This window comes from Xenopus laevis, chromosome 7L (assembly GCF_017654675.1).
Source record: "Xenopus laevis strain J_2021 chromosome 7L, Xenopus_laevis_v10.1, whole genome shotgun sequence".
NCBI classification, from domain to species: domain Eukaryota; kingdom Metazoa; phylum Chordata; class Amphibia; order Anura; family Pipidae; genus Xenopus; species Xenopus laevis.
Window position 1 is genome coordinate 91,199,212 of NC_054383.1, and position 27,871 is coordinate 91,227,082.

The following is a 27,871-nucleotide window of genomic DNA, read 5'->3' on the forward strand; positions in this document are numbered from 1 at the left end:
CTTGCACAGCTACACAATACTGAATCCTTCTGGGAAACACAGAGAAGCACTAGGAAACACGAAGATTTTAATTTCAAAGCTAACAGTTTAATAAACAAGAATAAAGCCCCCACCCTCCAAAAATACAGAATATGTACATTATTTAAACAGTGCAAAACAATCTTTAAAATAAATATTACATGTTAAATAGTTAGTCACGATGACCCTTCAAACCAGTATAAAAAAAACAAGGTCTTTGTAATCAAAGATAATAAACCAAATAATTAAATTAACTTTACATTAAACAGTTTCCTGTTGTAAACAATCCACCATGCTCTTTGGCAATATAGTTAAAGCACTGCAAGAGTTCCTGAGATACAAGCTGGGTATATCAGTGTGCATTCAGCCACCCTCATTAGAATGCTGCCACAGTTCCAGCTGGGTACTTGCCCTTCCCCAGAAAAAAGCCTCAGCAGCAATAATGTTTAAGTAGGAATAAAATATGTGTTGGTGGGGAAGTATTTGCATTTTGGGAGTGACATTAGAAAATATCAGGGAGTGTTGCATTTTAGAATGAAGGAGTTCCGTAATTGTAATGAACACTTTGTGAGTCAGGCTCCAGGGATGGGAGGATTCAGCGACAGAGTTATGCAAAAGCTGAAGTGCCAAAGCAAAGACAAGCACTTGTCACTGTATACACAGTGCAGATGAGTGAGTGCCTTTCAATGACAGCATGAAGAACCCAATGGAGAGATGCTGATAATCATGGTATTATTACTGTTCCAGTTTCCAATCTGCCATTTAAAAACCTCTAGAGCAGTAAAAAAAAAACAAGACACAACTCGTGATGGAAAAAGGCAGTATGACTGGATACTACTGCCTGGCAGTCATTAGTGCTTGTCATCTTATGACAGTTTAATGCCAACAAAGTTCCGTGGAGGTACTGTTGTTATAAGAAACCAGCAGCAGTATGTCCATCACAGTGGCATTGCCGTATCTCCATGGTGTATTAATCATTTTCAAGGCATTTATAACCACCGGCTCGGAATGGCCCTGCTCTGCTGAACCCCTGGATTGAAGTATCCTGGGAATGGAGGGGGTGAGAAGTGATGATGATCTTTTTCCTTCGCTTCATAGTCCCAAATATTGTCATAGCTGAGGTCACTGTGAAAGCTCTGCAGTTCTGTGTAATCATGCTCCAGGGCCTCGGAACAAGGTGGAGGAAGGTCAAACATATTTTCAACTGCAAAAAGAAAAAAAAGATTAAAATGTAATTTCTGAGACTACAACGTTGCATACATTGGATGTATTCTTTACAACTATACCAGAAGGTTCCCCTATTTATTGGAAATGGTTGTTTAATTTTGCATAATGAAGCAAATGAAGTCAGGTAATTCACTAGAAAGGAAGGAAAATTGATAGTTCCAAAGGGATGTCCCTTAGTATATCTGCCTCACAGTCAAATTCAATTAGAAGGCAGCATATTGACTCTTGCTTTTGAGAGAGCTTATTCTTAAGCAGCCACAGGGTTTAATGGAACAGCTGCTAAGAAGACGGTAACAATTAATGAAAAGTCACCAAAATAGGCAGCTATGAACATGGGTTAATTTAGTGAATGCACCACCACTCTGTCAGGCTGTCTAGTTTAGCAACTGCACTGTACTCTACACCATCATCATCAATGGATTTGTAAAGGGCTGTATTCTGTGGAAGCAAATGCACACTTCCTCCCTTCTAAGCTTTACTTAGTCTAGCTTGCTAGAAATTGCATTTATATCTTACCTTCTTTATTGCGTTGAGAATGAGCCATTTCTTCTTTGAGTGCTGACACCTGAAATGGAATGAAAAAGTATATTAACCTACTGGGGAAACCATTTCCATATAGCTTTCAACACTGTGTAGTTGTAATATACCATCAACAAAATGTTTGGTGATTACTGGCAATAGTGACATCCAACCCATTACTTTATTGGTTCAAAATGGCAATGCCTGCTATACCCCACCTCACTCACATGCATACTTTATCTTCAGACTAGGTTAGGAAGGTCTCTCAAAGATATATAAAGTAGGAGGTTGTAAACTCACATATACAATATTGCCCGATTGCAATTTTTTTAAAATAATGTTCTAGTTATTTGTAACTGTTATTTGACTAAACAAAAATGCATTGCACACTTCTGTTATTGTCACTTTTTACAAATTTTTTAATCAAAGAATATGCAAGGAATTGTGGGAATTGGGAGTTTTGGCTAAAGAAGAACTTATTATTGCAAAACTGTTTCAGTAGTATATGGTATCTTCAAGAGTTAGTTTTTTATCAAGAAGCTGTTCACCTTTGAATTAACTTTAAGTATGATGTAGAGAGTGATATTCTGAGACAATTTGCAATTGGTTTTAATTTTTTTTATTATTTGTGGTTTTTGAGTTATTTAACTTTTTATTCAGCAGCTGTCCATATTGCTATGGTCCCAATTGCCCAAGTAGCCATGCACTGATTTATAAGAGACTGGAATATGAATAGGAGAGGACATGAATAGAAAGATGAGTAATAAAAAGTAGCAATAACATTACAGAGCATTTGTTTTCAGATGGGGTCCGTGACCCTCATTTGAAAGCTGGAGAGAGTCAGAAGAAGAAGGCAACTAATTCAAAAACTAAAAAAGGACAATTGAAAAGTTGCTATTAGCTATTCTATAACATAGGAAATGTTAACTTAATGGTGAACTACCCCTTTAAGGTCTAACAGACAAGAGCAAAATGATAACTTACGCTTTTGAAAAAGCTGCCCTGTGCAGGTGGCATGGCCCTTGTGTGCCTTGAAGTATCTGGTTCATTGTTCCTGTGCATTATGGGCCTGACAAGTTGTTTGTTTCCCTTCACTGGATGAGAATATTTCTTCTGCAGAGCAGCTGGGTGTGGTTTGTGGCTTATTTGGAACGAACCAGTGGTCTTCAATTTTGAAGCAGGCTTTTCAGTTTGGCTCATATTCAGGTTCTTTAGAATCTAAAAAAATGGGAACAAACAGCCTGATTTATAGATATGCTTAAATCTAGGAGATTTATAGCATTTTAGTGCGTTTAATACCCCAGAAGAATAGAACTGGAACCACTTTTGCCACTGTGTGCATGTTTTTGACACACTGTTTAATGGTATAATCTAGCAAAATCAGGCAGGGTAAAATTGGGCTGCATATTTTATCTAGTCCATAGGGAAAGTGTTTTCTGCTGCACGGCATTAAAAACGAAATAGGGCTGAGAAGAGGTTCTAAGTGTCAATAGTGCCTATAACAGCCAATTACATCGTTGCTTTCATTTCTTAATTGCAGTCTGATTAAAACAAATTGCTGATGTGTTGCTATGGACAACAGTACTGGCACACTTCAGTTAGTAAACCAGCCCTGATATCTCTTAGATGAAAATGAACTTCTTACCTCATCCATAAAGTTGCATTCTAGGTCATCAATAGGAGTGTATGGGTCAGCATATAGTGAGGACTTCATGTTGTTGGAATCAGAGTGGTAAGAAGATTGTTGGCTGTCTGACTGCAGACTCCACCTATTTACCTGAAATAAACAATATATATTTCGGTCAGATATTTTCAGTTCCAATGTTCCATTATGTCTAGATTCCCACAATGCATCAGATTTCATCTTCCAGTATGCTTTAACTAAGAGGAATGTTATACATTTCCATTTATGAGACATGCAAGAATCATCCAGTAACTTATATGAATGCAAAAATAAATGAAAAGCACATTGCTAATGGCTATGAACACATAAATAATGAAACATAGACCAATGTAACTTGATTTGCCTTGGCCCATCCCAGGTAGAAACAAGGAAAAATAGGGAAAGACTAGAGGTGGTTTCAAAATAATAATATATAAATCACTGTGAACTGCAAATATGGATGCTCAAAATGATGAGGCCCAATGCTATTCAACTAATTATATTCAATTCTCGAGTATGCTTACTGAATCACATCTGGAATGTGTTACATTGCTTTACTTAACAACAGGTTACTCCTAGCTGAATAAACATTAGCATGAGAAAACACACTGGTCTGGAATTTATAAGGGACAGGCCCATTGGTTTTATGTGATGCTGAGATACAGAGAGAGAATGTCAAAGCAATACGTGTAGTTGTGTATGACACTTTTCTTAATGATTTCTGGTACATATTTTCATTTACTAATCATATGAAACATTTTGCAGATATAACATTTTGTAGCTGACAGACCATCTCCCACAGACATGGGGATTCATGTAAAGTTATATGTCTATCCTTCACTACTATGCTGTATAGGTTTGCTTAGGAGATAGTATTAATCTCATCATAGCTGGTGATCTAAATGTTAACATTTGAAACGACAGAAGTTCCCAAGGTTAGGATCAGGTGGGCAATTTTCCCTCAGCTATTAATCAGTGTTGGAATGTTGTTGCACAAACTGTGATGGTTGAATGTCAGCTAGAATAGTTGCTTGAGAAGCTGGCTGCCAACATCTTCCTAGATATAGCTCCCTGTTGCTGGTAAGATGTACACAGCTCAAGCCTTACAAAATTCATGGTTCAGACAAAAGCTGTGTTCTACTCAGTTTGCAAGCTAATGTATGGTAGTTCATAAAATGAAAGGCTAGTGGACATTGACTAGAAAAACTAACATACCCCATCATGATGGTCCCCTGAAGAATGCTTCTGAGATTTCTCATAGCAGTATGGCTCTTTGTACACTGGGGACATAACTTCCTCACTGGGTGTCTCAGGGATCAAACCAAATGCTGTTGTTTCCAGGTCATAGCTGTGAGGCAGGGCTGGTGGAATTTGCACCTTGACTTTGCTCTTTCCTTTTGATCCACGATTGTTACCACCTCTTTGCAGATCACTCAAGCCATTTGTTGCACTAGACCACACTGGATTACCCAAACACTGCAAAACAATTTAAATAGGAATAAATATTGATTTTACACAATGCAAGTGTGCTTATTAGATACAGATGCATAAAAGTATATATGTAGTTGGTGAGGCATTTCATATTCTTCAATAGAATGATGGAATTCATATATATTTATATGTACATAGCCGAAACGTTAGTCTCCCTAGAATAAAGACGCATCAAACAAGGGAAAGTTGTACTCACCACAAATTTTTAAAAACATTAAGCAGGGGTGCAATGAGGTTGTGACCACAAAATTCAAACAGACAAATACAGGAGGTCCTCTGCACTCAACCCATTATTATATTATTATCAACCCAGCAATTAAAAATGCCTTACCCTTTAAACAAAACAGGGATTGTTTGTTAAGCTGGCCAACTATGTCATCCCCCAATACCAGGGATGACTTTGACTTAGTTGGCCAGATTAAATATATTTCAATATATGGACAAACAATCCCTGTTTTGTTTAAAAGGTAAGGCATTTTTAGTAGCTTAAGGCACAAAATGTTTCAATGTCCTTAATATATTGATAATGGGTTAAGTGCAGAGGACCTCTTGTATTTGTCAGTATATATAAATATAGTATTTGTGTTAAGGAACTTACATGTACAGGTTCGGAATATCCAGGAGACAGGGGATCATCTTGCACTGGATGTTCTCGGAGGACGGTGATTGACTGGCGGTCAGAGCCATGTGTGGTGCTGTGAGACTGGCGGTTGGAATTGGGCAATTTGCCGACTGAGGTCCATGATTTGCTGTGAACGTCTGAGTTAAATGAACTCCTGCAGCTTGATGTTAGCTGTGGGGGTGGAAGGATATTCATTACAGACACTCAACAAGTAGCAACTCCAGATGAAACTAAACTCCCAGCAATCCCCAAGAGCTGATATTGGGATGTGTACTAGAGCAACAGCTGGAGGGCTACAGGATGAACAACATAATTCTGTATCATTTAAGAATTGTACACAACATACCTGTTCCTGCTGGGCAGAGTGAGATCCACAAAAGCTACTGGAGCCAGAGAGAGAGGAATCCCTGTTTTGCTGCTGTGCCCTTTTCAGGTGTTCAATCCACTCTTCATAATCCATCTGATTAAGGCATATCACCCTGATGGTATTAATGTACCTTCCTGTGCAATCACATAATGGAGACTTAATAAAGTTTTACCTTTTATCTACATTGTAGCTTAACTTCTTTCATAAGGTAAAGAATGATAGTATATATATATATATAGAACTCCAATAAGTACACGCACACCATTTTCTTTGTCAAGATTTATTTAGAAAAGTTAATAAACATTGCATCGACGTTTCGGTTCTTGGTTTCAAACCTTTTTCAAGATGCCATACTCATAGGATTTAACTTTATTAACCCTCGAAATTCGACCCTTGATAAATGTGCCTCACAGTATTGTACAACATGGAGCGGAATGGACGAGTCTGTGTGTGTGTAAGCGGGGTTTCACAGTGGGCAGGTTTCTGTGTGTGTTGGTGGCAGGCAGGCAGACACTGGGTGTCTGTACCTTCTGGCTAAGCTCTGTCGCATGCTCTTTTATATACTGCCAGAATCCCTTTAATAATCATTCATTTAGCTTTACAAATGCAAGGAATACTTATATAACTAGAAAAACCTAGTTATATAAGTAGAACTGGCAGGGACAGTGTCTGGAAAAATGCTAATATGGCTAATATGATGATTCATAACCACAATTTGCCAAAAAAAATGCAATTAAATTACTGGCACAGTTTTACGCATTTTTGTTTTAAAAAACCGATAATTTGGCAGTGATATCTCCCATTAAATTATAGTTGATTGCCATCACTTACCTTCTATTAAAAATGACTTCCTTTTCTTCTCCACCTCATCTGAAACTACCCGTATTGCTTTCAGTGGAAGCTCTCCCTGTACAAGAGAAATCAATGTCAGGAGCGTGACGGGTTTCAAGTTATGTAAAAAAAAGGCACATAATTCAAGAAACTAGGTGTATATTATTGGTAGAGACTACAGGGGTACAAAAAACAGTACATATATAGAATAGTAGGGAAGTATAACATTAATATCTGATCTTGCATTGCTGCTGTGCATTTAAGTGAATATTTTTTCATAGTTGCTGATAGATAATGTGTTTCGTCATATAGTGAATAATCACTTTGATTCCCTCACACGGGAGTTGTTTTCTACCTGTAAATATTGTAAATTAGATGTTGCTTCCTGTTCTCAGGCACACCCCTGCCTATATAGCATGAGTCTCGGTTTGTCAGCTACACTGACTCAACTAGTTTCTCCAGACAGACATGAACACATAGCTCCTTTCCTTTCTTTCTAACACAATTGCTAGCTGTACAGATTGAATGTACTTGTAGTTGTTTGCACTGCTGGATAACAGTGGCAATTTATGCTGGTAGTGCCTATACAGTATTCTAAAAGGAAAACATATAAATAATACTGTGTATGCAATGTGCAAGGAAACCACAGTGGCCGATTCTGGCTCTTCTTTGCTGGCTGAGATATGCTGTCAGAGAAAAAGCCCTGTGTAGAATTAGCTTTTAAAATATAGATGTTATTGTCAAAATGTTAATTTAACAATGAGAATTTTTACCTTAAAGCATAGATATTTCCCATCCTCAGAGAGTATAACTAAAGAACTTGAATAGAGGACCAATAGCCTTTCATTGAGCTCCTAGAGAAATAAAAACATTGAAGGAAATCAGTCATTTGAAACTCGAGATTGTTGTGTTTACAGTACAGTATTTTATTAACACACCAATAAAGTCTGCAAAGAGTGCTGAGTACATCTAAAAGACTAAGCAAATCAAGACAAAAGGTATCAGCCAGACAACAAGTGAAATAAAAGTGCTATTAACATTCACAATTATTTAAATTATGAACCCAGCTGATATTTTGCTACAAATGGCATACCCAGAAACAAAAAATATTTAACAATTCAGGATGCAATTGATGGCAAATCAGAGTTTCAGTTCTCAGAAAAAACTAGACCGGGGCACCATTTTTCCTATCTGTTCAAGTCTGGTTTTATAAAAGCACAGGTTTTGAAACAAACTTTAATTAACCTGTTTTCTTGCCAAGAATTTTTTGATGTATACAATCATAGGTGTGACAGCATTGCTATAGTGATCAGTTAATTTTTATGTTTCATGGCAAAGCTCACAGCAATAGGATCTTAAAATTTGACACATTGCATGGGGTGCTAACCTTGAAAGGCAATGTCTGCAGCTTGACCTTGGAGATGCAGGTAATGGAGCCCAGTGATTCTCTCTGCCTTTCCTCCCAGTCCTGGACCGGCTGACTCTGCACAGATCTTCTGAGTTCAGATTTCTCCCAGTTGCTATCTTTGCTTCCCTAGGGAGAAAGAAAATATAAACTCATTATATTACATTTTAAAAAAAATAAACTCTCTGTAAAACAGAAAAAAGGGTGTAGTGTACATTGTGGCCTCGGTCTCCATAACATAATAAATTGCAACTTGCTTCTACTTTAGGAAACTACAGCTGCTGTAGCTCCAGTTGCACTTAGAGGTGACACATGAGAAGTGCAGATGTTCAAACAGCAGGTGTATCTATGGCCCCTACAGGTTTATTTTTGATTTTCTAATATAAAAGCTGACCAATCAGGCTGACATGTGACATCAAAACTTACGCAATATTACCTAATCTAATACAGAGGGCCCTTACTCACTTCCTGGGCAGCTTTTCTCATAATGGAAACTTTTCCCAATTTCTCATGTTTGGCTATGTGTTGTTAATAAAATACAGTTCCTACTGTACGTTTATGGCAAAAGCCAAGTTGTGTACTGGGAATGACTTTTCACTTTGGTGACCCTGGTTGGACCAAAGAGTTCCTTTGTGTGACCCAGGCTGTCTTTGCAGCTGTGTTGGTAGCCATGATATTCAATTAACTGGCAGTGTAAATGAAGCTACACTTCCCACAGCTGTTGCTGCTGTTCAGAACTGTCTGTTCTCATAGCAGCCTCTTCTAGAATTACAAGAGAAACAAGTGGAAATACTGAAGGGAATACGGAAGGTTAGAAAGAGGGCACACAGTATTAAGGCTATTCTTCTGTTTCACCCTTTGAGACATTATACCAGATTTTGAATATACAAAATACATACAGAGACTGTAAAATTCTGCACAAACATTTAAGCTTATCTAAAATAGAAGACATCTTATATGTTTGATTAAAGGTGGAAGAATAAGGTAATATTTAAAGGGATATTGAAAATCTGAACATTTTTCCTATTTCATAGTGTTGTTCTATGTAACAAAAAAACAACTGCCATATGAGCTACTCTCCACCAGTACCACTGACGTATACAGTAAACTGAAACTGTAAAGTAAATTGTAAACAAAAAAATGCTGGAGCTCACATGGCTCAAAATTGATAATAAATGCACCTAAAATATATTGCCCAAACCATTTAGACGTCAAAGTGGGGGCTTCACCGAGGACCAATTTACATTTATGGCAGAATTTGCATATGAATTTATATATGAAGAACAGACATTTTTTTGAAGTAAACGCCATTTCCAACCCTATCGACATTCATGAAAGTGGAAGAAAACAAACAATTCTAATTTTGATGAAAATTTCCCCTTAGTTATCCTCTTGTTCATTGTTGTTTCAAACCATACACTAGACCTTTAGTGAAAAGGACTGTGCATTACCCAAAACTCATAAGAAACACAACTTTCAAATATAATGAGAGAGGGAATAGTCAGCTAAATTGTATTCCTGTAGGGATGCTGCTTGGAATCGGTTGGATTTTCTTTATAAGACTCTTTTTGTCTGCGGTGACAGCTGGAGCTGCCTGTACTCCCCCTATGTGATGAACACAGCTGCACGTCTACAGAAACAGGTGGGCGCAGTTGCTTGTTTGCAAGAAATAAACTCTGATTATGTAAGATGACCCTACTGGATAGCAAAGTATGTATGCTGATACCAGTCCTGAATACACCACAAGAAATGTACACAGGACTGTCTGTCTTTCATGTAATTTATACCTCATTTGCAGATATCTTATCTAGGTTGCCCCCGTTAAGTTGGATCTGTTTCTCCAAGTGGTAAAGCCACTTCTGCAACTCTTGCTGGCTTGCACAATAGACAATCAGAGGGTTCAGCAAGGGACCTGTGAAGAAAAATACATTTAAATATATATCTATATATCTATATATATATCTATATATATATATATATTTATATATATATATATATATATATATATATATATATATATATATATATATATATATATATATATATATATATATCTAATGCCACCAACGAAAACGGAATTAAGAAATCTTTCATTTAGCTTATATTTTGTCATTTTCAGCTTCATTGGTTTGTATAGTGAGAAAATTCTGAATTCTCTTTATTCCCCTTTTCCTACTGATGTGTTTCACAACCAAATAATAAAGAGGGATCTACCATTCCAGTAGATCTAAGTAGATCTCCTTGTGAAAGTAGATTTAGCAATAGTCTATGCCAGACTAAGAGAGTGGGCTTTTACCTGTTATCCGGAATGCATACTCTTGTGCTTGGTTAGAAGGGCCTTTGGAGCGCTCCAGTTTATATATACTCAGCTCCTTCAGCGGCACCAGTCCCTGGAATCAGAAAAAGAGGCATAGTGAAATATCAGCTTCACAACCAAGGGACTTAAAAATTTACAAAAGTCACTCGTATTTCTGTCCATGCTCTCTCCTATTCATATTACACTCTCTTATTTAAATCAGAACATAGTTGCTAGGGTAATTAGGACCCTAGCAAGCAGATTGCTGAAACTGCACACTGGAGAGCTACTGAAAAAAAAAAGCTAAATAACTCAAAAACCACAAATAATAAAAAATAAAAAAATAACTGTAAATTGTCATAATAAAAAAGGTGAACAATGCTCCAGAAAGTGCACACACTTGACTAGTCTAGTTACCAACAATAAGGCATAGAATACTCTATATATAGGTAGATTATATATTTAAAAAAGAAATCTAAATTCTATGTATGTTGTTCTACAGAATAACCAAACATATTTGCTCTGTGTGCAGATGGCCACACATCATCTACCATCAATACCAGTATTTGCATGTAGATTTTCTCTTCTCTATAGCTGAACAGAAATAATACACTGGTGGGAAAAGGTGTTTCCAACCACAAATGAGCAGAAAAGACAAGGCAAGAGACACGCACAGCATGATAAATTGGTAAACTGGGCAGTCAAGTTATTCCTAAAACAAATATCCATTTAAGGTGCATCCTGCCTAGAATTACAGTGACTACTGAGTCAAAATGCCTAAATGTATGCAAATATACAAAAAAAGTATTTGCAGCTGCCGCATTTGTGAGATCTGTAGTATAATGTCACTGAATGCAAAGTCTCTAAACTTAAACATTTTCTGGTAAAGAATGTGACACATATCCATGAAAAGCCAATTAGCTGTCCCTCGGGATGGAGAAGGCTGCAGTTGTAAGCAACCTTGAGGGCAAACATTTTAAAGTACACTTCTTATCTACTTTTTACTATTCAGGGCTGGGACACACTGGGCGATTTGAGGAGATTTAGTCAACTGGCGACTAATCGCAGGTTGTAAGCAACCTTGAGGGCTGGTTTGCCCCTTGAGGGCAAACGTTTTAAAGTACACTTCTTATCTACTTTTTACTATTCAGGGCTGGGACACACTGGGCTATTTGGGGAGATTTAGTCGCCTGGCAACTAATCGCCGCGACTTTTCTCCCCATGCCTCCCCTCGCTCTGCACCTGGATAAAATGAAAAGTCGCCGGCGCTAAACACACACGGCGATTCGTTTTCCGAAGTCGCCCGAAGTTGCCTCACGAGGAAACTTCGGGCGACTTCGGAAAACGAATCGCAGAGTGTGATTAGCGCAGGCGATTTTTCATTTTAGCCAGGCGCAGAGCGAGGGAAGGCATTCGGGGAAGATTGGTCGCAGAAAGTCGCTGCAATTAGTCGCCAGTCGACTATATCTCCCCAAATAGCCCAGTGTGTCCCAGCCCAATAGTAAAAAGTAGATAAGAAGTGTACTTTAAAACGTTTGCACAAAGGCCCCACTTCTGAGATAAGGGCAAGTATTTGGAGTCATGTAAACAGATCTAATGGAAGTGACCCTGAAGGTTGAAGGGTCAACAGATATTTAAGAAATGGTGGTCTGTGTGTGTGTTTGATGTGAAGTGTTACCAATACATCTATACTTATATACAGCACAATCTAACAAGGCAACTCATCAGGCATGCATCAGCTGTCATTGTGTGTGGTCATGGGAAAACCTTACCTGAGAAGTCAAACCAGTGGGGCTGCGAGACTGAAAATACAGGTGGGACTGAAATAGCTCCAAGTAACAGTCACTTATGTCCTGTAAAAGAATAGAACAGGTTAATCTGGAATATCCCCTTTGGCAAGTGACATGTCCCTCTCAAAACCAAAATGATTGTTTAAACAGTTGGATCCCGAATGGTCAATATTTGAAGTCTTGGTTAAAATAATAAAAAGTCAATTTATTACCGTCTTAAAAATGTAAACAACTCTCGTCCCCATGTTTGCAGATTTGAGAAATCAACAATGGAGTAGGAGCAATACATGCACTGAGACAATTAGCAATGGGATATGGATGAAAGATAGGACAGGTAATAGGATTTTCTTGGTTTTCTGCACTGCATAGAAACTTAAACATAACAAAGAGAACTGCAGTAATTAGTCTCACAATCCGGTTAAAAAGTGGGACAGTCTGTTTGATTGAGGTGTCTAACTAAACTGCAGACAACACAGAAACTGCATCTTATCATCCGGACAAACAGGTTAAAGTCCACACTAGACATGCAATGGGAAATGACTCACAGGTATACAGAGTAGGGGAGGGGATTGGCTTTGGAAAGAACACAATTTGGCTTATGTTTAACACTCTGCTAATGATAACAGCTGATTATTTCCTTTAACCTCTGACGCCAAGTTGTGCCAGCTCATCCCCTCTGCTCAAATATATCCAGTATTGCAATAGGTATAGTTGTCTGTAATTTGTGTTAGCAAAACTATACATGGGCATTGGAAAAATTGATTGTGCAAAGGAGAAAATGTTATCATGATGAACTATTTCCCTGAAAGGGCTTTTTATTACATTGCCCGTTAGGATATAAGCTGACTGACTCCAATTCTGAACAATTTCCTTAAATATGTTATTGCCATACAAAAGAACTGGTTGACATGAAAAGCACCAATCCAGTGGCAGATAATGATGGTGAATATATTTTAAAGGCAAACATACATTTTCCTTTTAGTACTGTAATGCTGATAAAATGTAAACATGAGCAAAATTAGTCACCTACAGAGGTGCAAAAATACACATACATATTTAGGATACAAACCAACAGAGTTTTTAAGGGCTTTAGCACACTTGCGGTGCTTTGATTTCCGAAGTCGCCCAAAGTTGCCTCACGAGGAAACTTCGGGCGACTTCGGAAATCGAAGCGCTGCAAGTGCATTGCCAAAGACGATTTTTCATTTTAACAGGCAGAAAGCAGGGGGAAGGCAGTTCGGGGAGATTGTCGCCCCAAAGAAGAGGTGATTGGTCGCCAGGCGACTAAATCTCCCTGAATCTGCCCATGTGCTAAAGCCCTAAACATGTGAGCCCTAATCATTCTGTGTTGTGAAAACATATATGATCACCACCCAAAAATTGTTCTTGACTTTCCTTTTTTTTTTTTTGAATAATGAAAGAAAACTTAATTCTAAGCAACTTCCCAATATTGAATAAATTATATTCAGTTATTTACGCAGGCCGCATGGCAGGTCTGGACTAGGAGTCAAAATAGGCCCGGGCATTTCAAGCAGAGAGATGCCCAATCAGCTCCCCACCAGCCCACTAAATAGTGACTTTCTATGCCATCTTATGGCAGCCCCTCTGGTCTCTCATTTGCCAGAACCCACAGATTGCCAGTCCAGGCCTGCCGTGTGGTCTACTTCCTCGATTGTTGCAGAAATCCACGCTCCCCAGCAACTCTCACTTCAGAGAGTGGGCGGCGCAGAGATGATACTTTGCTGTCAATTACGTTTAAAATAACTTACGCAACAACCACTGAATTCAATTTTCTTTCATTATGCAATGCAAAAGTGAATTTCCCCTTTTATAATGCTGAACGGACAGAAAACTCATAGAGCAACGAAAATATACCTAAGCTATAATTCTGCATCTCAGGCAGGTCCTGTAACATCCCATAGCAATCATTAACTAACAACCAAATAATGTTTAACAGAACTCATACTTTAAAAAGATAAAAATGGCTACACAGCCTTAAAAAATCACATCAATTTAATGAAGTTAATTGCTGCCAATAAATACTCTTTTAAAAATCCCATAGAAATGAAAGGAGAGTGGTGGAATAGAGGATTGCGGCGATCTCTAACTTCACTTTTTTGATATGGCAAACAAAATTTGGTACCGCCTAAAAAAGGGAAGATGCATATTTAGAATAGTCAAGCAATATGGTATCTCAGTGTTCAGTGCACCCGATTATGCCTTCATGAATTAATATTTATTTAAAGTAAAATACATACTGTATAAGTTAAAACCTACTTAAAGTAGGCTATATTTCCCTTCCCTTGGGCCTTATTTAGAACACTCAACATTACACTGATCATGGCAATAGCAACACTACACTTCATTTTGCTGGCGACAGTGGTAAAATGATTCCCTCTGTTGCCTGGGTGCTTGCGCTGTTTACTACACTGCATAAAATATCTAAGGCTTCCTGGGGTGTAACAGCCACCCTGATATATATATATATATATATATCTCCTCATTCCTTTACCTGGCTGTTGTGAAAGCAGAATTTGACTTTGGAATAGTGAATCATTTGGCCCATATTCCTGACGATGGTTTTTTTCTTGCCCTTCCTGAAGATACTGAGAAATCTTTGATCCACACTGTCCTTGTGTACATCATGGTTTCCAATGTCCTGTTAAAAGAAAGAGAATAAAAATCCTGAGTGATACTTTACATGGACAGTTGGTAATTTATCCATGTTTGTTACAGGAATAATTTCTTAGTATGGCCAAAAACATGCCAACATTTAAGCAATGATGTTTGAGCACATGCAGATGGCCAACCAGTACTGGTCTAACTGTTAACTCCATTCTTCTCTTGGATGATAATTGAACCCATACTTGTCAATCATCCATTTTTAACAGTGTTACTTGTGCAGAAATTGCTTAATACATAGGATAGATGTCGGTAGTATAATTGAGTACGCAATGTGTATTTAACAATTTTGGTTTTACAATACTTTACAGAAGAGGTGGGTGGCATGTGTCCCTCCAGATGTTATCAAACTACAAGACAGCATTCCACCATCAGCACAACATAAGAGAACCAGAGTAGATCTGTGCTCTGTGTCCTCAAAGAGAAAATTCTTTAGAGAATGCAAGATCATATATTTATTGATGGATGAGCCAGAAACTGATCCTGTCAGCTTGAATATTTCCTGCAATGGCTCTATCGTTAGGTTTCTAATATAACTTGTATGCATATAGAATTTCAAAGAAATGGCTGCTTCGGATTAGATAAGGCATATCTGGAGGCTTGTCAAATTGGGAAGTCTGGTTACATGTCAACACTGGTGTCTGGAAAGGCTCGGGAGTCAGCTTCCTTTACAGCAGTGATCCCCAATCAGTAGCTTGTGAGTAACATTTTATCCCATGGCACATACCACTAAAAAAAGTATATTATTATGAAAATGGTTTATTTACAAGAAGCAGGGTTTTACATCTGAGCTGTTTTATGCAATATATTTTTAAAGAGACCTACATTGTTTGAGGGGTATTGTTTTCCTTTAACTAATTATGTGTGACAAGAACAACTATAATACTAAATACATCAGGTTATGGTTCAATAACAAATAAAGCATCTAAAGCAAAACATTTAGACCCACACCCTAGGAAGGGTTTAAGAACACAATAGTAGGGGCTGCCAAATATCACCTTGGCTTCAGTAACAGAAGAGGCAGAGGTAAAACAAATTTTGCTTCCATACACTGTCAGCACCATGTAAATGGCAAGGCCACGAGACCTAAACCAGCATACATTACCAACCTCAAACCACACCTTTGTCTCTATAACACTGCTAATCTGCTCTCTCAGTCACACCAGACTGACTGCTCTTAAAATGGCAACAGATTAATAAAATTATTGAGTCCTTTGTGTGTGTCTGTGTGTGACAGCAAACACGTCCGACACATATTAATAGCATGCAGCTCACTACTTTTCTCTAAATGGAGAAAAAAAAAAGACTAAAATGTGTATAATAAAAATAGAATTGACAGCAGTACAAATGAATATGGTAGAGATGGTGTCCCCTTGTCTGATACCTCTCAAAGCATCAACATCACAAGGTAACATACCTGAAGCCCTGCAGCTGTTTAACAGTCCCCAGCTTGTAGCTTAAAAACAGCTGGGAGGTCACAGTATAGGCACCCCAGTCATTAAGGATCATTGCAGTACAAAATATCTGTGCAATTCACCTGCAATGCAGCATTTTTACCTAACATTCCAGTGTAATTGCACTCAATGCAAACATTTGTGTGAAATTCAACTAGTGCAAGTAAGAATGGCTATAGGCACAGCACACAAAGGGAATCCTGGAATTACAGCCTATTCTTGTGCCAGAGGGAGCTGAACTATGCCTCTTATACTGCAAAGCATAGGCGAGCAGCATATAGGTACATGGCTCTGGTATATGCAGGAGCCAATACGGGTACATGCACTTTCAAGGACAACAATCACAAGGGTACAACAAGGCTTTTTGTGGGCTTTTCTTGCATTTAGAATTCAACTTAACATGCAAAATAATTTCAGTTAATGAATCTGAACAATCAACCCATATAAGCAAGTGACTAAATCATAAAACATGAAAGTAAATGGCTAGATATTTACAGAATGCATAATTGAGTGCCTTACGCACCCTTGAACGCTAGCTTGCAAATACCTGCTGCTTACATAAATCCAAAAGTACTTGGCAGTTTGTAGGTACCATGAAATCAAGCCGAGATTTGATTGTGTTCCAGATCTTCAGAAAAGAAAGCAATAATACCTGTATAGGAATGCCTACCCCTCCCTGAAATAACTTAATAATAACCTAATAATCTAAATAACCATCTAAAAGTAAACTATATGGTAAGGCCTGTCAACCTGGGATTCTGTAATAGGCAATAAACACTGCAATAAAAACACTCAGGTACACTCCTGAATATGTACAAAATATACACAGAAAAGTTTTTGCAAAAAGGGTTCATTCATTTCTGAAAACAATATGGTGATGATGAAAACAGATTGCTGTTACTGAAGTTACTATACTTTTTCTTATTAAAATCTGCTCATAATAAAGGCTACTAATTAACCCAAGGAATCATAGAAGGAAACACACAAATCTGTACTTAAGGTAAGGTATTTAAAAAAAAAAAGTACTGAGATTTGTATACACCCACCCAAAAAACCTTAGACCAGAGGCCCACCATAAAACCTTAGACCAGGAGCCCACTCTCAGTACTAATATTCTATATCTCTTCAATCAACTTCTATTCTCCTACTCTGTTTTCTTTATACTATAAACAATTATTCCATCTATTTAGCCTCTTTGTACTCATAGAAATAGGGAATGGCCATGAAATAGACCAAAAGTTTAGAAGCATGAGGGCCCACTGTCATCTGGGCCCACCAGGAGTTTTCTTGGTATTCCGGTGGGCCAGTCCGACACTGTACAAATACAGTATATAAAGTTATAAAGGTATGGCCACACAATAAAATAACATATGGGTATTTACGTTACTGATCCCTTTAGTACTGTAGGTAAATTCCCAGCAGTGCTAAGACCCAACAACAACTCGTGGTTTACCATGCATCAATGTGACTGCAGGGGCAATAAACCAGTAAAAAGCACAATAGGGCCAGGTCAGTAAAAGCCACTGGCTGCTCAATTTGGTTTCACCCAAAGGCCCCATGGAGAAATTTATTACATGAGTACAATCAACATGGACACCTGTGAAAAAATATATAAATAGTTTCACTTTCTTTGCACATCTCATGCAAACCAAGTACTGCATAGCACTGTTACAGCTGTGACAGATTTGCACATGCAAAGTGCAGACTCTATAAACAGTGGGAAACTGCCAGCAAAGCAGGATGCATACCGTATATACTGATGGGATCACAGAAGGGTCACAACTGAACCCTGGGCACACTAAAATGACAAGATATAGAGGCCAGATAGTGAAAAATTGGTGTACATGGTAAACCTTAGTGTTACCAAATGCCTAATCATTGGATCAGCAGAATGGATTTTGCTATATAAATTATATTCCATTATCCCGAAAACTGTTATCCAGAAAGTTCAGAATTATGGAAAGGCCATCTCCCATAGACTCCATTTTATCTAAATTATCCACATTTTTAAAAATGATTTCCCTTTTCTCTGTAATAATAAAACAGTACCATGTACTTGATCCAAACTAAGATATAATTAATCCTTGTTGGAAGCAAAACCAGCCTGTTGTTTTTTTTTTTTAAAAAAATGTTTAATTGATTTTATAGTAGACTTAAGGTATGAAGATCCACATTACAGAAAGATCAATTTTCCGGAAAACCCCAGGTCTCAAGCATTCTGGATAACAAGTACCATACCTGTATCTTTATATATATAATACACAAAAGCCATGAATATCTTGTAAATTATATTCTTATAAACGGTGAGCCTCCATACTGGTTCTAGGAGGTCCCCCATAGGCTAAAACAGCACTTCGGCAGCTTTTAGGAAGCGAATGGTCGAAGTCGAAGTTTTAAAGAGACAGTACTTCAAAAAAATTTGAATTTCAAAGTTTTTTCAAATTCGAATCGAAGTTGAACTATTCCCTAGTCGAAGTACACAAAAAATTGCTCGAAATTCAAAGTTTTTCAATTTGAAACTTCACCTCGACCTTTAGTAAATCTGCCCTCACATGAATAATAAGGAGTTCTAAGGGCCCAGAACAGTGACATGAAAATCAGTTCAGTTGTCATATATGCAAAAATGACCTATTCGTTCTTGCTCCACAGCACAAAAGGTAGGAAATGTGTCATTCCCACATTCTGTTAGCACTGCCTCATTATGCAATAGTGTGCTTGAAAAAAAACCTGCATTTTAAAGAACAATATCCTGTCTAACACCTTCCATGGAATGTGAAGCAAGGGGATAAAAAAGACAAAAAAAAATACTTAACACATTCAAACTAGTCCTTGTTTAACAGTCCAAGAAAAAATTCAGAATACAGCACACTGATTTGTCCAAAAATAACCATTTAAAAATAGTCAGCAGTAGACTACATTATACAATTTACAAGTGTAAACGTTTTTGATCATCTCAGTTCTTTTGACATGTCTGTTTTTTCAAGCAAACTCTATATATTTAACTATTAGCCTATGCTTATTCTTAATAAATCCTAACTGAACAATGTGACATTGCATGTATGGGACCAAAACAATCCCCTTTCCAAATGGATATACGAATACAGGTTAACCGGAAACACGATATCCAGAAAGCTCCGAATTAAGGAAAGGCCATCACACATGGACTCCATTTTATCCAAATAATCCAAATTTTAAAAATGATTTCTCGTTTCTCTGTAATATTTAAACACTGCCTTGTACTTGATAAGATATAATTAATCATTATTGGAAGCAAAACCAGCCTTTTGGGATTATTTAATGTTTACATGATTTTATGATCGACTTAAGGTATGAAGATCCAAATTACGGAAAGATCCGTTATCCGTAAAACCCCAGGTACAGAGCTTTCTGGATAACAGGTCCCATGCTTTTATTTTGTGTCGATTCTCCTTACATTCATTTACAGTTTGCTATGTTTGTCGAAGAATGTATTGTATATCTACATTTTACAGGAAATTAATTTTTTTTTTGTCCTGATTTGGACACTGCCAATAGAAATATACAGGTGTGCAACCAGGAATGCTTGGGACCAGAAATCATAATATTTTCATAATAAGCCATAACGCTACTTAAAATATTTAAACATTAAAAAAAAACAATAGGATTGTTTTGCAATAAGGCTTCATGTAGGCATTGTACTGTCTTTTCACTACAGAGTAAAAGCAAATCAAATCAATCAGTTGTGTTTTTATTAAAAGTGGACACTTTGGGAAATGGCACTGCCATATTTTGGAGTGTTATGGATAAATCTGCATGCTCTGTGTGGTGTAACGGATCAACAAAATCTGATTTTTGAAATGGTTGTTCTGATTTTATACATGTATATATTTATATAGATATATATCTTTTCTCTCTCTACATGAAGGCATACATGTATGATATAAAGACATTGTATGTATTGACTCAAACTAATAATCATGAATGATCTCTCAAACTTTTAAATCTGATCAAATACCCATATGTAGGAATTCTCAAAGATGAGATACACTGAAAGCAGGATCTTTGCCAAGCTATGAAACAGATACTTGCTGCAGAGGCCAGCGATTATGACTGGCACAGGTTAGTTCTAACACCACACCTCTGCATGACATACTAATGACTAAACATACTGAGAACTTCATATCCGTAGCTATAAAGCAGGGAATGAACCTTGCCAACTACTCTGCATTACCTGTTTTAAAGTAACATGCCATTATAATCAGCTTCCTCCTCTTGACACTTGTGATATTATGTTACAACAATACACTTTTTCACCCCTGACTCACAATCTTATCTTTGTCACCAAGGCCTCAGTCTGTATCTGGCTCAAATCTTCGCGAGGCAACTTTGGGGCATTTGCAGAAGATTAGTAGCCCGCACAAGAGGAGAATAATTGTGGACGATTAATCTCCTGGTCTGCCATAGCCCTTAGGTTATTACACTAACTAATACATGGACTACAAACCAGTTATTTTCAGTGCATAAAAATTAACAAATTGCTATGTAAAAAAGCATGAGAGTGAAAAAAAACACATTCACTTAGTCATGAATGTGAAAATTAATAAATCTGTTCCTTCGAGCCATGTGATAATTGAATCCAATTTTTTTTTTGCAAATTAAGGGACAGATTTGGATCAATCTTTTTTATGGATTTAGTGCCAGCCATAAAACTGAAGTCTACCACCATGTACAGGTGGAAACTCTCATATGTAGGTTCGAGTTGATAATCCCTTAATGGGAAAGAGTACAAAATAGTGTGGAGTTGTACAGCTTCAGCAGGTTGGCCGTCATACTATAAACATATCAGCTTTCTCGTATCAATTACTCCAGAAATGAGACGTTGCATCTGTGATGTTTGGGGCAGTCAGCAAATCCTTACATGCTGCAACCAATCTCTCCATTAGGAACAGAGCATAGCACAAGGAATATCTCCAGCCTATCCCAAATTCCTGGCATAGAAAGGAATGTCCAGAGCAGAAGCATGCCTGATAAGAGCTGGATCCTGACACATGCTGAGACCCTTAATTTCTAGAGGGGCCTGCAATTCACTGGGCAAAGCGCCACTCATCAACACAATTCATACAAACCACAATACTTTCTTTGTGTCATTAGAAATGCACAATGACAAAATCTTACCTTCCCTGGGATGTAATGCAGAATGTTATCTGAGATTCTCTCTCTTCCAACTCCACTTTCGTTCCCAAACAAGTATGTCCACTTGGTTCTGCCATCCTGCCTATAAAAAAAGAAAGATTGAAATGTGTGCACTGCAACACAAGCAAGAAAAAAGTGCCTAGGAGATACCATTCTGTCAGCATCTGCAAGAACATTGTTAGCACCCTCATGCACAGATATCCAGCTACAGGTCCTTCTCTAAAGTGCTTTCCATGACATAGGAACCTTACCAGTTGAGATTAGACTACCAAGATTTCAAGAGGCTGCTATGTATAATATTACTTACTCATTAGGAAAAGGTCCCCTGTTTCTACTTTGGGTTAATATTTTGCTTAAAGGGGTGGTTCACCTTTACGGTAACTTTTAGTATGTTATAGAATATCTAGTTCCTAGCAACTTTGCAATTGGTCTTCATTATTTATATTTAATTGTTTTTGAGTTACTTGCCAGCTTTCAAATGGGAGGGTCACTGACCCCATATAAAAAAAACAAATGCTCTGTGAGGCTACACATTTATTTTTATAGCTACTTTTTATTTCTTATTTTTCTATTCATATTCCATTCTCTTAATCAAATCAGTGCATGGTTGCTAGGCTAATTAAACCAGATTACGACAAGTGCAAAAGGGAGAGTTGCTGAATAACCACAAATAATAAAAAATGAAAACCAATAGCAAATTGTCTACATCACATCTACACCCCCTTTAATATTTTTGCTACAAGGTAAACTGGTAGAAAGTTGAGCCCTGTGTCTGCATGTACTCCAGGGCTGGTTATGCCTGCCCACAGCATAGTATCACATTTACAATAAATCACCATTTGACATTCAACTATCCAGGACACACAGGTATACTCGCTGTATATACTGAACAGCATAAGGAACTGTATAGCTGGATTTACTGAAAAGCATCAACACACAAAAAAATATATTTTCATAAAGAAATATATCTCATTTTATGCAACGTTAAAATGATTTTTAAAGTTATTTGTATATGCCTGGCTATTTCTCTGCATTTCTGGTTCTAGCACCTAATAAATGTAGCTGAAGTCAGCTAACAAACCTGGAGGAGAACTTACTTCTGCTACAGCCAGAACCAGAAAACAAGGGATAAGCAAATGCAGCTTTGGATTGCAATAACAGATACAAATTACTTTAAAACCATTGAGAAGTTGTGATTAATGTATACAAAATGTTGCTTAGAATTGTTTTCTTTAACATATGTCTGTATATGTCACTAATTCCCTTTTGGTAAAAAAAGTGAAAGCAAACCTTTCTTATGTATTTTTCCCTTTAACAGCAACCCGGTAAGTAATAGTAAAGTAATTTAATTTATTTAAGGGCACAGACACACACTGTTATTTCGGGAGATTAGTCGCCCAGCGACAAATCGCTTCTTCTTCAGGCAACTAATCTTCCCGCCGGCTAGAATGTAAATCGACGGCAGAATGGCACTCGGAACGCTTCGGTTTCCGAAACGAGGCAACTTCAGGCGACTTCAGAAAGCCGTAGTGATCCGAGTGTCATCCCTCCGGCGATTTACAGTCTAGCCGGCAGGAAGGCAGTTTGGGGAGATTAGTAGCCCAAAGAAGAAGCGATTTGTTGCTGGGCAACTAATCTCCCGAAATAGCAGTGTATGTCTCTGCCCTTAAATGCATGTTTATATTAAAAGGTGCAACAAAAAAAAAAGTGCACCAGATTATCAAATCCACCACAATACAAATCCCGATAACCAGTTTCTAAAAAAGTTCCACAGTCCACTAGAACTGTTTCAAGGCATTCAATTATAGGCCCATATTCAATAAACAGTAGTAAAAAAAGCACTTAAAATGATGGTATTATCCCTGGATAACTCCCAATTCACTCTACCTTTCTGTCCAGATTCAGTAAATAGCAGTAAAAGTCACCAGTCCCAGGGCAGAAGTTCATGAGCACTACAAGATGCAGTCTTGCTCTCATTAGGGCTCTTGCACTTCTGCCCAGGGACATCATCAATGAGCCCTAATATCTCAAGATATTACACATCACCTTGCAGAGACTGTTCATTAGCTCCTCTACCAGTGGAACTTTTAGTCTGAGGTCCATATCATGCACACACATGCATCCACACCAGAAACAACTGCATTGCAGTTTTTTTATTCATCTTTTTGCAACACACATTCTCCCTGCAGATAATGCCCAGGTCCGAATTAAATTCAAGACACCTTTACCGCAATATACAAAACAGTCTATATCAGTCATCTTAGTTCTAGTAAAATCTAGTGTCTCCCTAATTGGCCTTCAGGCTGAAATTCCCAGAATATCTAGAACAGCAAATAAACATTCGCCCTGGCCTTCAGGCTGCCCCCAAAACCAACGCTTTGGGTCACTTGGGGGCAGCAGCAGAGCTAGTGAAGCTACTCAGAGCTACATTAGATAGAGCAGCGATCAGTGTGTAGAGAAGGAATGACAGCAAGCCGTGCTGAACATCTGGATACACTTGCTGGGGTAGTTGCCGTTAAGCACCTGCCATCAAAGCCTTTGAACAGTATTTTTAACTTGTCCTTTTCTACAATTAAATGGGTCATTCAAATTTTGATTAACTTTTAGTATGATATAGACAATTTGCAATTGACCTTCACTTTTACATTTTTATGGTTTTCCGGTTGTTGAGTTTTTTGTTCAGCAGCTTTCCAGTTTGGTATTTCAGCAGCTATCTGGTTGCTAGAGTCTTATTTTCTTTACCAACCAGGCAGTAGTCTGAATAAAAGACTGGAATAAGCATAGAAGGGGGGATGAATAGGGAGATAAGTAATAAAAAGTAACAATAAAAATAAAATTGAAGCTTTACACAGAAATAGATTATTGGGTGCAGGGTTCAGTGACCCCCATTTGAAAGTTGGAAAAAGATTGAAAAGGAAAAAAAACTATTTAAAAGAATAAATAATGAAGACCGATTGCAAAGTTGCTAGGAATAGGACATTTTATAACATTAAAATTTAATTTAAAGGTGATCCACCCCTTTAATGGTTTTTGATTTATGATGCAGGTAATTGTAGTCCAACAACAGCAGATTAAAACGTTGTGTACACAGACCAAAGACATCTTTTTCAAATTCAAAGATGTTAACGTGCATGCTCTTGATCAGGCTGTGTATGAGGAACTGCACAGGAGAGGAGGCTGGGTTTACCCAACACTTGTAAGAAAGACTTTAAACCCAGAACTGCACAGTAGCAGTAGGCACGCCAAATTCTCTCCAGCTATGTGCCTGCCAGGGCAAGCCATATTCTCCTGGCTGGACAGAATTCCATGTTTCTCTGCGCAGTCTCAAACTTCTGATTAAATACTGTACAGATAAACCTCACCTATGTCCCTGAGGCTTCATGAAACCAAAGGAGATCATGTACAGAAACTGGAGCACAGCACATTCAAGGGCAGTGTAACTAAATGGCATTAGCAAAGAGTAATAAATGAACAGTTCAGAGAAGAGTTTGCAAAGACTATTTAAAAAGCAAGAGCATCCGCACAGTGAATGTAAAGAGCATCACTACAATAAGGGGATTGTTTACTAAACTCAATTTTTCTCTGGGCCAGGTTTTTTGGGCAAAAGCTTGAATTGTTTTATGAAAAAAAATTTTTTAGAGATGTATTATACCCCGAAGCTGCAAAAAGTTCAAATCCGAAAATCCATGATCTCAAACCTGTCAAGGTCATGTTTAAGTCAATGGAAGATGTCCCTTTAAGAATTTGAAGATATCGTGATCTGCGCTGGTTTTCCTCTGATAATCCAAAAAATGTTGTTTTTTCGTGCATTAACCCGGAAAAAACAAACAATTTGTGCATCAAATCCGAAAAATTTGTACGATTCTGGTTTTCGCTCCATTTTATCAAGTTTTTTTTACCAACTCTACTTTTTCTTGTTATTTTATTGGTAAATTAGATAAAATTCTTGGAAGGGTGATTCGTCAAGCTTGGTTTAATAAAAATATGAGATAAATTCAAGTTTTCATAAATAATCCCCTAGATGTAGCATTCTTGTATGCAGTTAGTACATTAAAAGGATTTTCTCATTGTATGCTGCTATGTTGCTCATATCAACCAAACATAAGAACCTTTTGCCTCTGGTAGGAGGAGTGCACAGTGTTAGAGAGCCAGTAACCCCCCCAAAAAAACATAAATGTCCTATATGCATTAACATGTAATGTTCACTCATACACACTGAAAAAATTTAAATTACAGGATTTTTGCTCCAAAAAACATTTTTTTCATGTAGAGGAAGCAGCACATAGTATGTATCAAAAATGTTGCCCAAATGCAAATGGTGTTCTTCATAACTAGTTTCAAAATTTGCCCCTCTAGTGGCTGTTTCTGTTGTCTTGTTTTTGGCCACTATGATGGTTACCTCTGCCTGCAGTGCACACATAATCGAGCAGATAATATATTCCCTACTGTCACCAATAGCTTGATCATAGAGCTAGGAGAGTTGTAGTTCAGTAATAGATAAGCATGGCATCTATGCAAGCAAAATTTCCAAACAGTTTACACTAGAAATTCCATATTCGAATTACTCCGATTTCATCAGATAGTGTTTGACTGGTATCACAAATAAATCTGTCCCAAACATACATTTGCTATAAACCAAGCAGGAACCCCTGTACGGAAATGTACTGAGTTCACTCAACTGTGATTGCATTAATATAATATAATTAAGGAAAACTATTCCCCCCATCTCTACTTTAATTATACAATGTCTTGGTGGGGGGAAGGACTTCTGCCCTAGGGGGTTAACTGTAAACCACTATTCATTGTGCTTGAAACTCAATTACAAACTTTTGACATGGTAAATATGTTATCTCCCCTAACACCAAAATGCTCAGTAACCTTTTCATCCAGATCAGGTCAAGCTGTGCAGGATCCCTTTTACTGTAAGTCACTTAGGAAATAATCACGCCTGCCAGATTTCAAGCAATGTAAGTGACATGCAACTAAAACAAACTGTGCGATAGCAAAAATAAAAGATTAGTTTGTGATAAAAACTATGACCAAAGTGCATTTCTAATAGATCAATTGTAATAAAAGCAATACACAGTCTCCCGTTCTATGTCTCATGACACAGAGCAAGTATAAAGCCTTTATTATGCCTCCCAATGCCCCAGGCACTTAACTAAGATTGTAAGCTTTATGTGATAAACATACACGTTTGGGAATATCTGCTCTGAAACAATGATACTTCCACAGGGTCCTCTTAAAGCAAAAAATAAATCTTACTGTTGACTGATTTCCTTTCTCTCTTTAAATCTAAATTAGGGATGCACCGAATCCACTATTTTGGATTCGGCCGAACCCCCGAATGCTTCGAGAAAGATTCGGCTGAATACTGAACCGAATCCAAACCCTAGGGAAGGTGAAAACATTTTTACTTCCTTGTTTTGTGACAAAGTCACATGATTTCTCTCCCGTCCCTAATTTGCATATGCAAATTAGAATTTGGATTTGGTTCGGCCAGGCAGAAGGATTCTGAATCTGAATCCTGCTGTAAAAGGCTGAATCCTGAACTGAATCCTGTATTCGGTGCATCCCTAATCTAAATGGTAACTAAGTTTGAATAAATTCATTTTGGTCCCAAAGCAATTATATTGTTTTTTTGTTTTTTTTAATGTTATAGGAATATTGATAAAAAGAAAGATAATGCTAACCTTGGCACCTAAATGTATTGTAATAAAGAAATAAATATGCTGCCTTGGGATTTCAAATACATGTAAGACTATGATTCTAGCTGAGATCCCCAATATTTAAGTTTATAATTCTCATTGTATCAATAATAGGGGAAAAAATCCTTCAGTAAACACATCATTTTCTCCTGGCAGTTGCGAGCACTGCAAACACCGCATGCCCTGAGCATTACCCCCCTGGGCTTCTTCCAAAGCAGTGAAGCACATGGCCACCGCTGCTAAAAATATTGAAGGGACACAAAGTCCAATGTACAGCTAGTGTGAGACGCATTTGCTCCTGCAGCCAGTAACACTACAGTGTCAATGAATGAATATCCCAAGAGGCTTCTGCGCTTTATAAAAGGGGCGCATTAAGGCAGATAAATATGTTTATAGGTGCTTCGTGAATGTGAAGCATATTGGTATAGATATAAACACTTACTCTTTGCCCTGCTGCAATGAGTTCTTCCTACTAAAGGAGTATCTGAGGTGGCGGTGCGGCTGCGGGACACAGCTCAGGTTCCCCATGTTATTCCTTCGAAGCCTTTAGTGAGACTGAATGGTGAGACTGAATGGCTTGCGTGCTCACAGCTCTCACCTCACCCCTCGCTTCCGCCAGCATGGGT

At 37.7% G+C, this 27,871-nt stretch overlaps 1 protein-coding gene across 2 annotated transcripts; it reads right to left on the bottom strand.

Annotated features, from left to right (window-relative positions):
• Nucleotides 1-65: 65 nt before the first annotated feature.
• On the bottom strand, nt 66-27,871 carry plekhn1.L (pleckstrin homology domain containing N1 L homeolog). 2 transcript variants are annotated; one of them, XM_018225974.2, is made up of 16 exons: nt 27,688-27,870; nt 21,520-21,619; nt 14,742-14,888; nt 12,212-12,292; nt 10,440-10,533; nt 9,931-10,055; nt 8,126-8,272; nt 7,512-7,592; nt 6,739-6,814; nt 5,887-6,041; nt 5,517-5,711; nt 4,643-4,903; nt 3,410-3,541; nt 2,749-2,982; nt 1,762-1,810; nt 66-1,222 (listed from the first exon to the last, which is right to left on the bottom strand). In XM_018225974.2, the coding sequence occupies exons 1-16, from the start codon at nt 27,771-27,773 to the stop codon at nt 1,008-1,010; spliced, it is 2,178 nt and encodes a 725-aa protein (XP_018081463.1). In that variant the 5' UTR covers nt 27,774-27,870; the 3' UTR covers nt 66-1,007. The 2 variants fall into 2 exon arrangements, with proteins under 2 accessions (XP_018081463.1, XP_018081464.1); XM_018225975.2 differs by lacking the exon at nt 2,749-2,982 and having other exon boundaries at nt 27,688-27,871.

Excerpts from the sequence above, each read along its gene's own strand:
- plekhn1.L (XM_018225974.2), bottom strand. The coding sequence starts at position 27,773 with ATGGGGAACCTGAGCTGTGTCCCGCAGCCGCACCGCCACCTCAGATAC. Across the intron at positions 7,593-8,125 it reads TGCAGACATTGCCTTTCAAG|GAGCTCAATGAAAGGCTATT; the intron begins GTTAGCACCCCA and ends TTATTTCTCTAG. Across the intron at positions 4,904-5,516 it reads GATATTCCGAACCTGTACAT|TGTTTGGGTAATCCAGTGTG; the intron begins GTAAGTTCCTTA and ends ATTGTTTTGCAG.